Source organism: Delphinapterus leucas, chromosome X (assembly GCF_059928025.1).
Source record: "Delphinapterus leucas isolate spDelLeu-1000000601 "Yukka" chromosome X, BTC_Dleu_Yukka2, whole genome shotgun sequence".
Taxonomy (NCBI): Eukaryota; Metazoa; Chordata; class Mammalia; order Artiodactyla; family Monodontidae; genus Delphinapterus; species Delphinapterus leucas.
In genome coordinates, this window is record NC_143150.1 from 106,327,370 (window position 1) to 106,341,668 (window position 14,299).

The 14,299-nt window shown below is 35.5% G+C and overlaps 1 protein-coding gene across 10 annotated transcripts in view; it reads right to left on the bottom strand.

The window, feature by feature from the left end:
- Positions 1-2,115: 2,115 nt before the first annotated feature.
- The window catches only part of GK (glycerol kinase), a 77,140-nt gene continuing 64,956 nt past the window's right edge, over positions 2,116-14,299 (bottom strand). For 8 of the 10 annotated variants that reach the window (XM_030760541.2, XM_022562097.2, XM_089904652.1 and 5 more), the window contains 8 exons: positions 12,078-12,156; positions 11,213-11,309; positions 10,462-10,546; positions 9,803-9,923; positions 9,549-9,692; positions 8,075-8,155; positions 5,147-5,233; positions 2,116-3,278 (listed from right to left, as the gene is read on the bottom strand). In XM_030760541.2, the coding sequence (XP_030616401.1) occupies positions 3,268-3,278; positions 5,147-5,233; positions 8,075-8,155; positions 9,549-9,692; positions 9,803-9,923; positions 10,462-10,546; positions 11,213-11,309; positions 12,078-12,156 (705 nt within the window). In that variant the 3' untranslated portion in view covers positions 2,116-3,267. Of the gene's footprint in view, positions 3,279-5,146; positions 5,234-8,071; positions 8,156-8,958; positions 9,130-9,548; positions 9,693-9,802; positions 9,924-10,461; positions 10,547-11,212; positions 11,310-12,077; positions 12,157-14,299 lie in introns of those variants that run through there. The other 2 variants (XM_022562099.2, XR_016391386.1) reach the window with 2 other exon arrangements.

Here is a 14,299-nt window from a genome sequence, read left to right on the forward strand (position 1 = left end):
GGTGGCACAGTGGTTAAGAATCCGCCTGCCAATGCAGGAGACATGGGTTTGAGCCCTGGCCCAGGAAGATCCCACATGCTGCGGAGCAACTAAGCCCGTGCGCCACAACTACTGACTCTGAGCTCTAGAGCCCAAGAGACACAACTACTGAGCCTGTGTGCCGCAACTACTGAAGCCCGCGCGCCTAGAGCCCGTGCTCCACAGCAAGAGAAGCCACCGCAATGAGAAGCCCGCGCACCGCAACGAAGAGTAGCCCCCGCTCACCACAACTAGAGAAAGCCCGCACGCAGCAACAAAGACCCAATGCAGCCAAAAATAAATAAACAAAATATTTTAAAATGTAAGAGGGTAGATCTCGTGTTAAGCATTCTTAACACACAAACACAACAAGCAAAGGGACATAAGAAAAATTTTGGAGGTGACAGATATGTTTATAACCTTGATTGTGGTAATGGGATAATGGGTGTATGCATATGTCTGAACTCATCAAAGTATATACATTAAATATGTACAGTTTTCTGTATATCAATTATAACTCATTAAAGCTATAAAAATAGTAATTTTTGAACTTCTATTTACGATTAGGTAGACACTGTGAGGTAAATACTACCGACTAGACTGCCAATACTGTTAGTTTCTGTGCTATGACATATTTTGATTGGTGGTCCCTCCTAAATAGCTATCATTCTTCATTCCCACATGATACAAAATACCCATAAGCCAAAGAACTGACCTTTAGGCATTTCAAAAGAAACACACTAAAAAATTCTAAGATATTATTACAGAAGCAAAAATGCATTACTTATGTTACTGATTACCTGGAGAACAAAAAAAAGGTTGAGGTGTTGGCTATTGTGTTCAGAGAACAGTGGTGTACTTCACTCCACCAAATCACCCAGGTAGAGAGAAACTGAAGCAGAGAGGGGAACCAGTAGGTCATGGTTAGCCATGACCACAAGACCCTATTGATAAAGGCTGCTGACCTCAGCAGGGTATTTTCTGGATGCTGAGATGGGACACTGTAGTCTTTTCTAACAGAACGAGTAAGGTGCTCATCATTCCAGAAACTACTTCTTCGGCTGTCGGTTAATTCTTCAGAGTGTGCCTGATCAAGTGCTAACAGCTGAGCTTCACGTGTCCTGCAATTTCTTTCTCAATTTAACTTTGATCTAAGTTCTAGTCTGTAAATGAGAAATGCAAGTAAGAATGAGGGTTGATTTATTTTAAGTAAATTTATCATTAAATATCAATGTGTATAATTTCAAACATTTATAAATATTGCAATTTATAGAAAATTAATCTTAAAATTATTTGAACAATGATTTTCACAACTATTTACATTAACTCAACCTACCTTTGTAGAAACGTAATTATGTTTAAAAGTATACTTGCCACAAAGTAATAATTTCATAGTACCTTTCTACAATATTTACGTCACCAAAGTGGCAGCTGCGTCAATAAAACCCAGCAGATTCAATGATTTAGAAACAGCATAATCAGAACTGCAAATGAAAGCTACATTAATTCCAAACAAAACAAAACCTTTTATATTAATATATAAATATTTTCCCATTTTCATCACTGATTGAAGAAAATAATTAGAAGGCAGTATCTTCTTGTTTGTAGTAAAACAAATTAATTTTAAGGTATTTTAAAATTGACATTAAGAAGCTAGATTAGGTTACGTTTTTACAACACATAACATTAAATTTTTTGAGAAATTCTTGGTTGTCGGTGGGGGGCAGAAAGAAATTCTTGGTTTTACTAGAAGCCATTTCTATCAATAAAACCTTTTTTTTTTTTTTCAGTTGTAATATGACAATAAGCAGAGATAGCTATCTGTTATCTCAAATAGAAATTTTAATTGCTTATCAGCAATTGATAACATACTTGGAGAGAAAGAAATTCTTGGCTTTTTTTTCTACTTAAGTATTTTAACCTTTTTTGACATCCCCTCAAAATATACTAAATATGTGTAAAATTACGTCAAAGGAAAAATAACTTTATATGAACTAGTGCTTGTATTTGAAAACAATATTTGCTGTAGTACTCCACAGTTTTTTCTCTTTTCTTTTTTAGCATATAAAAGTATGGTATAAGAAATTATAGTCACAATAAAGTACATTTTCTTTTATTGACATAGAACATATACTTAAATTTTAAATGTTGGCTCTTTAAGAAAAAGTTTCTCCTGGTAAATAATATGCATAACCATTGCCCAAAAATGTATACAGCTGTTTTCTCCAAAATATTTATACACATAGAGGTCCACTTAAGACCAGCCCCATTATAACCTACCGAATACAGTGTGCTCTTAATTTATAAATGGGCTACCCTCAGCATATAAAATATAAAGGCATGTATGTTACACATACAAAGTAAGAAATATAAAAAGGAGAGACAAAAAGAAAAAAAAGAAAGTGTTCTTCCCTATAAGATCCAGACAGAAATTCAGTGTAATTAGTGAGAACACGTACTCTTTTTATAAATGGGCTACCCTCGGTATATAAAATATATAGGCATGTATGTTAGACATACAAAGTAAAAAAATATATAAAAAGGAGAGATGAAAGAAAAAAAAAGGAAAGTGTCCTTCCCTATAAGATCCAGATAGCAATTCAGTGTAATTAGTGAGACCACATTAAATACAATATATGAAGAATTTTCAGTTTTGGCAACTACTTTTCAGCGAAATACCTAAGCAATGAGGGTACTAAATTTCCATTTTAAGAATTTAGTAGAGGCTTCCATTTAAACATTCAGTGAAGATGCTGTGGTCTCCCTAATATGCAGAAAAGAGGACTTTGGGTAGGGGGGTCTGTTAAAAAGAAGCAAACAAAAGGTCACAAATTTTTAGCCCATTAGTAACAGCCCCTTAATCAAGCATGTGTAGTTCAGGAATCAAATCCTGGCCCATCAGAGTTTGAATATATGTGATAAAAGATTCCAATGGACAGGATCTGAATTATTCCTAGATCTTAGAGGGAATGAGGCAGGAAATGATGGCAAAGGAGCGGGTCAGCCCCAAAGGTGGCTGGTCCAATCTTAACTACCGATGTTAAAAAACACACCAAATGTTTCTATAGCATTCTTTCTGCTGCATTTACTTTATTTCAAGCCACAGGTCTACTTGGAGGGTCATGCAGCTAGTGGCTTATAAATAAAATCAGAGTCTATGAGTAGTGTCACCACATTAAGAGACAGAATCACTGGATTCTCTCGGTAGGTAAAGAGCTCGCATCTTTGGAATCCATGAGTTGGTAGTATTTATGGCATACCTAAAATGGGGGACAAAAATCATATATGTCAATAATAAAATACATGCAATTCAGGAGTTAAAACAATGAGGACAATTCAATAATTTATTGAGCTAGAAATTCCATATGATTCTTAAATATTGCTTCACAGGTAAAAATGCAACAAATATAACTGATCCAATTCCGAAATTAGCAAATAAACACTATTGCTAACTGTTTACCAAGGCAAGCCATCCCAATTCTTCTCAAATCTCAGCATATGTTACCAAGAGAGATCCTAAAGATGGCAATCATATCTATTTTGGAAGCCTAGGAATTTGGACACTTACTGTATCCTTTAGCTTAGAGATATGCTACATATCCTAATTTTCATAGACCAAGCCTTTTCACTCTGTACTGGTATCAAAGGGGAAACAGAAGGTGAAAAAAAAAAATCAATGAAAACATTCAGCTGCACTGTTATTTTCTTTCCTTTTCCAGACCATCATTATGCAGCCAAAAAAACTCACGGTAAAGAAAAAAAATAGAACTTTTCCTCAAACAGCATTTTTTTAAAAAATTAATTTAAACTACAGTTCTTCTGGGGAATATTTGGACTGTTCCACCAAACATTCCCAAGAAGCAGAAAGAAAATAAGCATCTGCTAATTCTGTATAGATTTATGTATACAGAAGCCCTTTGTAAGGTATAGAGCACTAATACCAACATAAGGTATGATTATTATGGAAGTAGAAGATTTGAACAAATTTATCGGGAACGTGAAGAATACAGAAAAAGGCAATCTAATTTTAAATTCTCATGCAAGTAACCCAAGTTTTATCATTAACTAAAAGATAATTTAATGTTCTGCTAATGTAAATAATTTTCATCCCATTTCTGCTGATGTAAATAACTTTTCATTCCATATTTATATATGGCACTTTGGTGATGATGTCAAGCTGATTAACGCTTGTCAGATTTCTATAAACAGATATTCTCCCATATTAATAAAACATTTTATATTTTACACCCAGGTAATCCTCTAATTAATTAAGAAAAATAATTTAACTCTTTCCTTAATTACGAAGATTGTTAAAATGTTTCACTTTCTTGGCAACATATGAAATACGTCATTTCCATTTAGGCCATTAATTTGAAGAAAAACTGAGAGCTATCATCAGCAACATCTTCCAAAAATGATTATTATATTTAAATTAATACAGGTTATACAATGTGTTTTATAAAATACGGAGCAATTTTACTCTTATAAGAATATTCAGAAGTTAATATGCAAAATAATAATTCAGGTTGAATTTCTTTTATTTTTTTCAGTTTGAATTTCGACCCCAATTTCTTTCAATAATAACTTTTTAAAAAACTTCATTTCACCAAATGTATTCTTTTAACTAAAATAAAAGTGATGATAAATTTTCCCTAGCTGTAGAGTTTTACAGAAACTCTGCTAACATACTCTGGCTGAATTTCTTACCAGAATTGAAATATTAAGACTTGTGTAGCAGACTTTCATTAAGTATGAAAAACAACTTATGTACATTTGAAAGCCAATTTAATTGATTTCAAATACTATAAATTTCATCTATCACTCTGAATGTCCTTTCATTTAAACATTGACAGTAGTACTTTCACTTGTGCTTATTGTTGCAGCTGACAGCAGAATGTAGCCCCCTCACAGAAAATCATCATCTACTAAAAAGAGAATAAGAGCAGAGTCACAGTCCTTAATTCTGACTGCCCCCAAAGATCAATTGGTCTAACTAATTAGACCTTTAATAGATTTTCCAGGTTCCTAAGAATAGGAAGAAGGAAAAACACCAAAAGCTTTCTGCTGAGTCATACACAAATACATTAATGCTAACTAATACAATTGTCTAATGTAAAGAGGAACTGACCTGAGAGGTACCTTGCTCCGATTAACATTACCATGCTACTCACTATAAAAAAGCCCAAGGGTAGACTACAGAAGATACTAGGGTCACCTGTGGTCATCCAAGTAGGAGGGAATTCCAGTCAAGCAAACCGAAAGAGAGACACATAATTACAATATTTGTGTTAAGAATCACATGATAGCAAAAAAAAGTTATAAAAATAGCATATTCATAAAAGCTAGCAAAGAGTTCTTACTTCAAATCAAAACCAGAATCAATATTCAAGGCTTATGACAGTCAACAAACAATACAGATAGCATGCCACAAGTAGCCAAGAACATAGAACATACAGACCAACATAAACCTTCCACTGGCAAAGCCAAAGCTGATGGAGAACTTTTTGGGAGGCTGTTGATTTTAGCTTTCTTGATTCTTCCCCAAAAGATACTAAATGAGCAATCCAATTCCCCTCAAATTCAAATTATAGATCCTTTGGCTATCAGAGAAGAGTTATATTCGTCTACTAAAAATGAATTTCAAACCCTACTGGTTTCATTTTCTTTTTTAAATAGACTTGGTGTATAAGGAAATGTACCTGAATATTCATGTTAGTATAATTAAAAAACCAAACTGTATTAATCTAGATTTTAAAATATTGCCTGAGAACACGATTGTTTTGATATTTTCCAACCTGAATTCTCTTGGAAACCCTTCCTTTAAAGAATAGATAGATAGATACTTTTCTTGAATATAAAAATTATATATCTAGAATATTTAACACTCTTTGAAAAAATATTTTGGTGGGTTTGGAGTACAGAGCCAAGAAGTCATCATTTATGATAAGCTCTCTCCAAAAAATATCAAACCCCCAATCACTTCTACAACATTTTAAACATATTGAACGTATGTTAAAAATTCTTTACACTCCATTCAAATATAGTTACAAACAAGAAAATAAATATTAATGCTTCAAAACTGGCAAAACGCTTTGGAAATTAAGCTAACATAATATTCTTCCCATAAATTAAACCTATTTAAAGAGGATAAGAGACCAGGTAGCAATTCCAATATCCTTTCAAGATCATCAAAATAAGATTCTGTCTGTACTGCTATTATCAGATAGCTTATTGATAAATCATACCATTATATAGCTTATATTGCTTAAGGAATACAACCAGCATTTCACTAATTGAATATTATTAGCCTGTTTATTATACAGTTTAGAGACTCTCAAAATATTATACATGAGTGCTTTTCATAAATCTACTCAAAAAGTTTTTCAAACTTTGCCTTAAATCCACTGCAGCCTAACTGAAACAAAAGCAAAGTTTGAAAAATCGAAGGCTCTCAAAAAATCAAATTACTTTATCATCAATGCTGATGGCAGAAACAATAGAATCATGTAATTTTCTTTTATCAACTTCTTCTTGGCATTTTAAATTCACTGACAGGTAAGGTAAGCAAACAGAGAGAAAACGATCAATTGGTCTTGTAAGAACTTTGCAATTAAAATTATGTCTTCAACTGCAAGTAAGGAGAAGAACGTGTGGCATTGACGTGGAGGCAGCTGGGGCAGTGGAGTGCGGGAACACAGGTAGGATTGTGCCATCTTATTTTATTTGGCCATGCCGCGTGGCATATGGGATCTTAGTTCCCCGACCAGGGATTGAAACCGGGCCCCTTGCATTGGAAGTACGTAGTCTTAACCACTGGACCATCAGGGAAGTCCCTGCGCCGTTAAAAAAAAATCTAACTTGTCAAAGAAAACATATAACTCATTTTCATTAGCCATTAATTAAGGGCAACCAGAAAATAAATCGAGTGCATGTCTGTTATATCTTTCAAAGCAACTAGCACTGTGCTACAAAAATACCTATGATTGAGAAGTTTAGCTATAAAGGGTCTCAAAACTGCAAACAGTCTTAGCAAGAAAGGCTTTGCCACTATCTTAGAAAGAAAGGTGAGTCTCAGAACAAAAGATTTAAAGAAAATGGATATTAAGCTTAAAGCTTATTTAGGAGAATAAACAAAAGCTTCAAGTAGGAACATCCAGGACTGAAAATACAGATCACAGTAATCTGTGGTACTAGATGATCACAGAAGCTTCTCCTAAAAGCCAGACCCATTAAAAGTGGTTCTATACTCGCTTTGGGGTTGGAAGGCAGGCCATATTTCATTTATATTCTCTTCTCCATTAAACTATACGCTTCAATATATTATTGGCCATTGTTTCATTCACTATGTTTGAAATCTTGCATTTAGCAAAGAATTAAAATATTATGCCATATTAAAGGCATGTTTAAGGCTGTTTCTACATTAAAGGCACCTCAGGGCTGTTTATAATTAAATAGTTTACTTGAGGCAATACCTTCCCACCTAAGAGGTTGAAAAAAAATAGCCCTCTATTTTCTGCCAAGAGCATTTGCCAATTATGACATTTCTAATTTACTATGTTTGGTACTTTTCTTCCTCTGATTCAAATGAGTTCTCATAACATACACTCACTAAGGGCTTGGAAGCAGTCTAGGAAGTAGTGAAATATATTCTGAAATTAATACAGCTTTCGGTTGGTTCAGGTCATGAAGACAGCCCCCCAGAAAGGCAAAGTCAGACACTAAGAAGAAGAAGAAGAAAAAAAAAGTCTAGTTGATTTTTTTTTCATTAAGAAGAAACTAGAAATAATTTTACTTTTAGAAAACTAAGTTATCAATTGAAGTACCAGGAATAAACTAATAAGGAAAGATATGGCAGGACAGAGTTAAGTATGTATATCAACATGATCATTTACATTTTATGTTTAGAACTTTAAAGTGTTTTCAAAACATTAGAAACTATAACTTAACAATAACGCTTTTCTTCAGAGCAGCCTTGCTACGTATAAATGGCCAGATACTTAAAGAAGCGATTTAACATACTAGGGCAAAGTGGCAATAATAATAAAAACATTTTTACCACTTTCTGAAGACTGAGTTGTAACCCAACCCATTGACTTCATCACAGCTTTCTTCCACGTAGAATAACGAATTTCACTTTCTAGACATAGAAGGTAGGAAAACCACACATAAGAAAGGCAGTTTACTGAGATGTTCTAAGTACCACACTTATGTTCACTCAGCGTTCTTTTTTTTTTTGCTGCGCCATGCAGCATGTGGGATCCGACCAGGGATCGAACCTGTGCCCCCTGCATTTGAAGCATGGAGTCTTAACCACTGGACTGCCAGGGAAGTCCCTCATTCAGCATTCTTGACAAATTGTTACGCATATTAAACTGATGTTTGTTACACTGTATTAAGCTGGCATGGAGTTTTACCAGGACTCAGACTCCGGAGAGTACCATTGCTAGTGACTACCAGTGACTGGGAGAAAAGCTTGCTTGGAAGTTGGAGGGAAATTCAGCCTGGTCTGCACGATGAAGGGAGATGGGGAAACAGGCTACCTGCTAAGACCAGGCCATTCACAAGCAAGTGGTGATGAATTAGAAAGGGGAATCCTACTTGACCTATTTCCTCTTTTTGGGAGGGTGGAGGAGCTTGGGATATCATACAAAATCCACTTTGACGTTATTTTATACATAGGTTTTTAAAAAGGTTTAAAACCAAATTCAGTATTTAAAACCTTATTTACATACACAGCTTTTTAAAAAGGTTTAAAACCAAATTCAGTATTTAAAACCTTATTTTCATACACAAATTTAATACAGGTATTGGTCAGAGCTTGTGGCTTAGCTTTGTTTATTACGACAGTAAGTCAAATATTTAACGCTCATTTATTTAAATTGTTGCTGCTTCTGTCAGGCTAGCCCTGCTGTGTTTAAAAGTTATCAGAATATCGCTTACCCCACACAATCCTGTCCTAACACTGGCCACTGGCACCAAAGATGATCCGATGCAGACATGAGGAGTCGGTGGCCGATATATCTCCCTTGTCACTGTCAGGAAAGGCTACACTAACAAGCTAGAACTGATAGTGTGGCAGTGTTATCCTCCTACATGAAAGGACTGTAAACACTAGAAGTGAATGGTAAAAAAGTGATTATAGAAGTTTGTTTTTTTTTTAATAGGGAACCATTCCTCTCATTCACATTCATTCAGTGTATCCAAATATGCTTAGTAGCCAAACCTGAAACAGTAGCATTTGCTATCTTATTTACTTTCTCAACTTATGAATAAACAGAAAAGCAAACTCCCTCTCACTTTTCACAGTATACCAATCTTCAATCTTTACAAGTACCCTCCCCAAAAAGGAACTACTGTATAGCACAGGGAACTAGGCTCAATATTTTATAATAACCTGTAAGGGAAAAGAATCTGAAAAAAAATAGATATATATGTATGTATAACGGAATCACTTTGCTGTACATCTGAAACTAACACAACATTGTAAATCAACTATACTTCAATCTAAAAAAATTTAAAAAAACAAGTACCCTCAGCGTTGATCTGAGGTTCAAACCGCTCCATTGTGACAGCTGACAAGTCCTCAGGTTCCAGACTCCAAACGCCAACCCCTTCTGCAGCCCCTGCTGCCATGGCAGCTCCCAGAGCAGTTGTTTCGGGCATTGAGGGCTTCACTGAGGGGAGAGAGCTACGTCAGTATCTTTGCAGTTACATATGCCTAAAAAAACCAGTCCTTCCGAAGAAACATTAGTCTTGGAGTTTAAAGGAATGAAGGCTTACTAACCTACTGGGATATACAGAATGTCTGCTTGTAGCTGCATCAGAATTTTGTTGTTGGTCATTCCTCCGTCTACCTGCAAATGGCTAAGAGGAATTCCACAGTCGCGGTTCATGGCGTCCAAAATCTTAAATAAACCAATGCAATGAACATAATTAAAGTACTCCATAGTAACATCTCCGAAAATAGCCATCTTCTACTCAAAAATACTCAAAAGCTCCCCAAAGCCTGTAGAATAAAAATTTAGATTTCTTAGGCTGGTCTTCTAGGCCCTCCTTGATCTGGTTACAACCAACCTTTTCTCTCACCACACCTCTGCACTCACCCCTATATCCAGTCAAGCCAAACAATTCTATTTTGCACCCTGATTTCCTGCCATGGTGCCTATGTTTGTGCAACTATCCCCTTTGCCCAATATGCACCACTCAGCATCCCCTCAACTGTAAAATGCCCAGCGCCTGGCAGCTAACAGGAACTTAGAAAGTAATGACAGTTGGGAAAAGAACCAAAACTTGCAGTTATTACATTAATGTTTAGGCAGGCATAATTTTTGATTAAATAGTTAGTAAGCTTAAAAGTTGTAATAAATTTCTGGCATTAATATATAATTTGTTTAGGAATAATAAAGGTGGATTAAGTACAAGAAAAGGGCTCATATTTATTACCTCTCGAGTTTGGAAACAAACAGCTTCTAATGCAGCGAAAGCAATATGGCATTTATTGGTGAACTGAGTGAGCCCACAGATGATCCTAAAAATACAAAGATTTTTAAGATTAGAGTGGAATAAATGAGTCATCAACTGGAAATGTCCTAAATATGGAAAGACTGAATTTGGTAGGTAGAAATGTACGGGGGGGGGGGGGAGGAATGGACATTAAAAAAAACAAAACTGGACATAAACATTAAGTAGCTTGGAAAGTCCTTATAGTCTACAATGCTGCATCCACATACGAAAAAGTTCAAGATCTATCCGGATAGATGACAGTAACATAAAACCAAATCAATATTCATCTAGATGATGTCCCTTTGAGACATAACTTGCAGGTACCTTGAAGATAAAAGATAATAACACTAACATGAATATGAATATGGCAGGGGCTTATTTGTCAGATGATTTATAACTTCTTGGAGGTTTTTTTTGGCCATGCCACGTGGCATGCAGGATCTTAGCTCCGCAACCAGGGATCTAACCCGTGCTCCCTGCAGTGGAAGCTCGGAGCCATAACCACCAGACCACCAGGGAATTCCCAACTTCTTGGAGTTTAAAGGTTCTGAAATTATACTTGCCAAGTGTAAAAGGTTTCCTCAATACTTCAAAATCGTTTGAAAATAGAAAGCTATTAACTAATAAGTTATTAGCTAATATAGTAAATAAATCAAGACCGACAAAAGCATACCTTATTTTCAATTCTTACCCTCTTGCACTGGGCTCCCAATAAGGTGCATATAGTCCTGAAAATGCTGGGACGAAATAGCAGCCATAAGAAGTACCTACTTCTTTAGCAAGGTTTTCTAACGTTAAAAACAAACAAAAACAAAAATCACTCTACTATATGCTACTTATTTTAGTCAATAAACACACATGTTTAAAAAATTAGGACAGAGCTTTTGGTTTCCTATTATTTAGTACAGCAAAATGTTCCTAATTACAGCAGAATGTCAGGAGCAACAAAAGCAAATTTCTCCACAATGAATAGCCCCCCCCCCAGTAAAATGTAACCCAGCCCAAGAAATAAAGGAACTGGATTAGTTTCGTTAAGGTATTTTAGCTTATTTCCACTATTTTTAAGGTTGCTGACTAGCAGATGAAGAAGTGGCCTTCAGTGGGTCCCTAATCAGAAATGTGTTCCTGATTGTCTCACCTTCAGGCGAAATTAAAGTAGATGGTTCAAAATAATTATCCATTGTCTGAAAATAGCCATATTAATACTTAAATTACAGGTACTGGAGTTTTAATTCTCACTCTAATAAGACTTAAAGCTTTTTCTCATCAGATAAATTTAACTGCAGGTTCTGGCCATCTTTGGTGTTCACTTTTACACTTGGGTGATTTTTATGCCCTACCGTGCCAGTTTATTAATAACCACCACTAATTATGTCAATTTGTTGTTTTATAAATCTTCACAAAATAATCTTTTATGTGTAAATCAAACTCATAATAGGGATTCATATAGTTTAATGTCACATACGGGGCAAAGCACATGTATTAACAGATTGCAAGGGTAAAATATTTAAAATTCTTATTATTTAGACTCTAGCCCTTTGTTAGAACATACTCACCAATTTCCTCAGAGGTCTTTATAATTCCAAGATTGTCCCTCAGCCAGCGAATAACAGCACCGGCTATAGCTACAGAACCCTATGGGAATAAAGGAATCCGAGAGAGAATATATGTTATCACAATAAAAAGTTTTTATTGAGCATATTCTCTGTGTATGACACTACCAGATGGATAAAATTCAAAAATTTCAACATTGGGACTTCTACAAATATCATAAACTAGGTCTTTTACTACAAACATTGTTTATCTAGGGCATTACAGAAGTTTTTAATGAGACAGAGAAGAGAGTCCTCCAGTACACCCTTGGACCTGTGCCCGTAGGTGGACATCAATGTGTTGAGCAATTTGCTTCTTATACAATTGTTCTATCTGTTGCTAAACTACTGAGGTATATTATCACCCAGAGTACATTCCCATCTTATCCACAAAGTTATTGGGAAACGCCACCCTGAGAGTTTTTTCAAGCCCATTTCCCATAGCTAACATTATATTAAATCTAGCAACCACAAAAAAAAGTTAGCAAAGAAGCTAACTACAAAGTAATGATTCTTTCCAACAAAATCACCAAGAGATGGGGCTTGGAGTCAGATGAACTGGTTTGAGTCTGAGCTCTAGTTCTTAACTGCTATGTGATCTTAGGCAAATTAGTTAGGCTTTCTGAGACTCCATTTATTCACCTATATAATGGTGGTGACTATAACAACAGTTACCTAAAGAAATTACGATGAGGCTCAATACAGGAAGTATACAGGAGTACACAGGAAGGTTCTTACTGAATGTAAATATTAGCTTCTTTAATTCTTTAAGTGTTAAAAAAGTATCAGCCAAATTCCACTGACTGATGTATGGGTAAATAAAATGTAGTATATCCCCACGGTGGGAAATTATTTGACCATGAAAAGACATGAAATTCTGCTACAACATGGATGAATCTTTTTTTTTTTTTTTTTTTTTTGCTGTACGCGGGCCTCTCACTGTTGTGGCCTCTCCCGTTGTGGAGCACAGGCTCCGGACGCGCAGGCTCAGCGGCCATGGCTCACGGGCCCAGCCGCTCCGTGGCATGTGGGATCTTCCCGGACTGGGGCACGAACCCGTGTCCCCTGCATCGGCAGACGGATTCTCAACCACTGCGCCACCAGGGAAGCCCTGGATGAATCTTGAAAACCTTATGCTAAGTGAAAGACCATATATTGTATGACTCCATTTATATGAAATGTCCAGAAAAAGCAAATCCAGAGAGACAAAGAGTTGTTTCGTGCTTGCTTAGGGTTAAGGTGATGCAGTTATTCTTTGGGGTGATAAAAATGTTCTAAAGTTAGACTGTGGTGATGGCTGCACAAATTTGTGAATATACTAAAGAACACTGAATTACACACCTTAAGAGTGAATCATGTGCTATGGGAATTACATCTCAATAAAGATGTTTATAAAAAGATTCTGGGGGCAAAAGAAGTATCAGCGCAAACCATTAGGAATTCCAAAAAAAAAAAGATTTTTGGTTCGGATGTTTCATTCATATAGATTATTTTTTTTCCTTCTTTTTTTCTTCATATACATTATTAATGTAAATTACTTCCACAGAGTCACCCCAAACCAAAACATCAGGTAATATTAAGTGTAGGAAGCAGAATGTTTTTTATATGTCGCCTGCCTCCCTGTCCCCAATTAAATTAATTGAATTACAAATGGTTACCCTTTCTTGCCATCAGTTTTCAGGATGTAAACAAACTAGATGCTGAATATGTTGATACAGCCTATCATTCATAGCTGCTATGAGAACAGGTAACTATATGCTACCGCATAGCTGGCAAAACATCGCAGTTGCTCTTTTTATACAGTGAATTTTCAGCTATAAAAAATTATTTGAGGAACAGATTTGACATCCCTGTGCAAATATAACCAGACTTTAAAAATGGGACAAAGACAATTCAGTAAACACCTGACAAGGGACTCTAACCCAGTGTTTCTCCCGCCCCCAAAAAGAAAGTTCTTAATACACTTCCTAGTTTTGATATATTATATATTTAGGTACAGAGTGGGACCATCAAGGAGAACTAAGTAAATTGTTTGCTTTTGGAGACAATAGTTCAACTCTCACACATCCTTTGGGAGCGAACAATTCAGAGAGAGTAGCTGCCAAAGGCTAGAAAATATATAAGATTTTCTAGAACAGTGCTGTTTAACAGAAATATAATGTGAGCCACACATGTAATTTAAATTT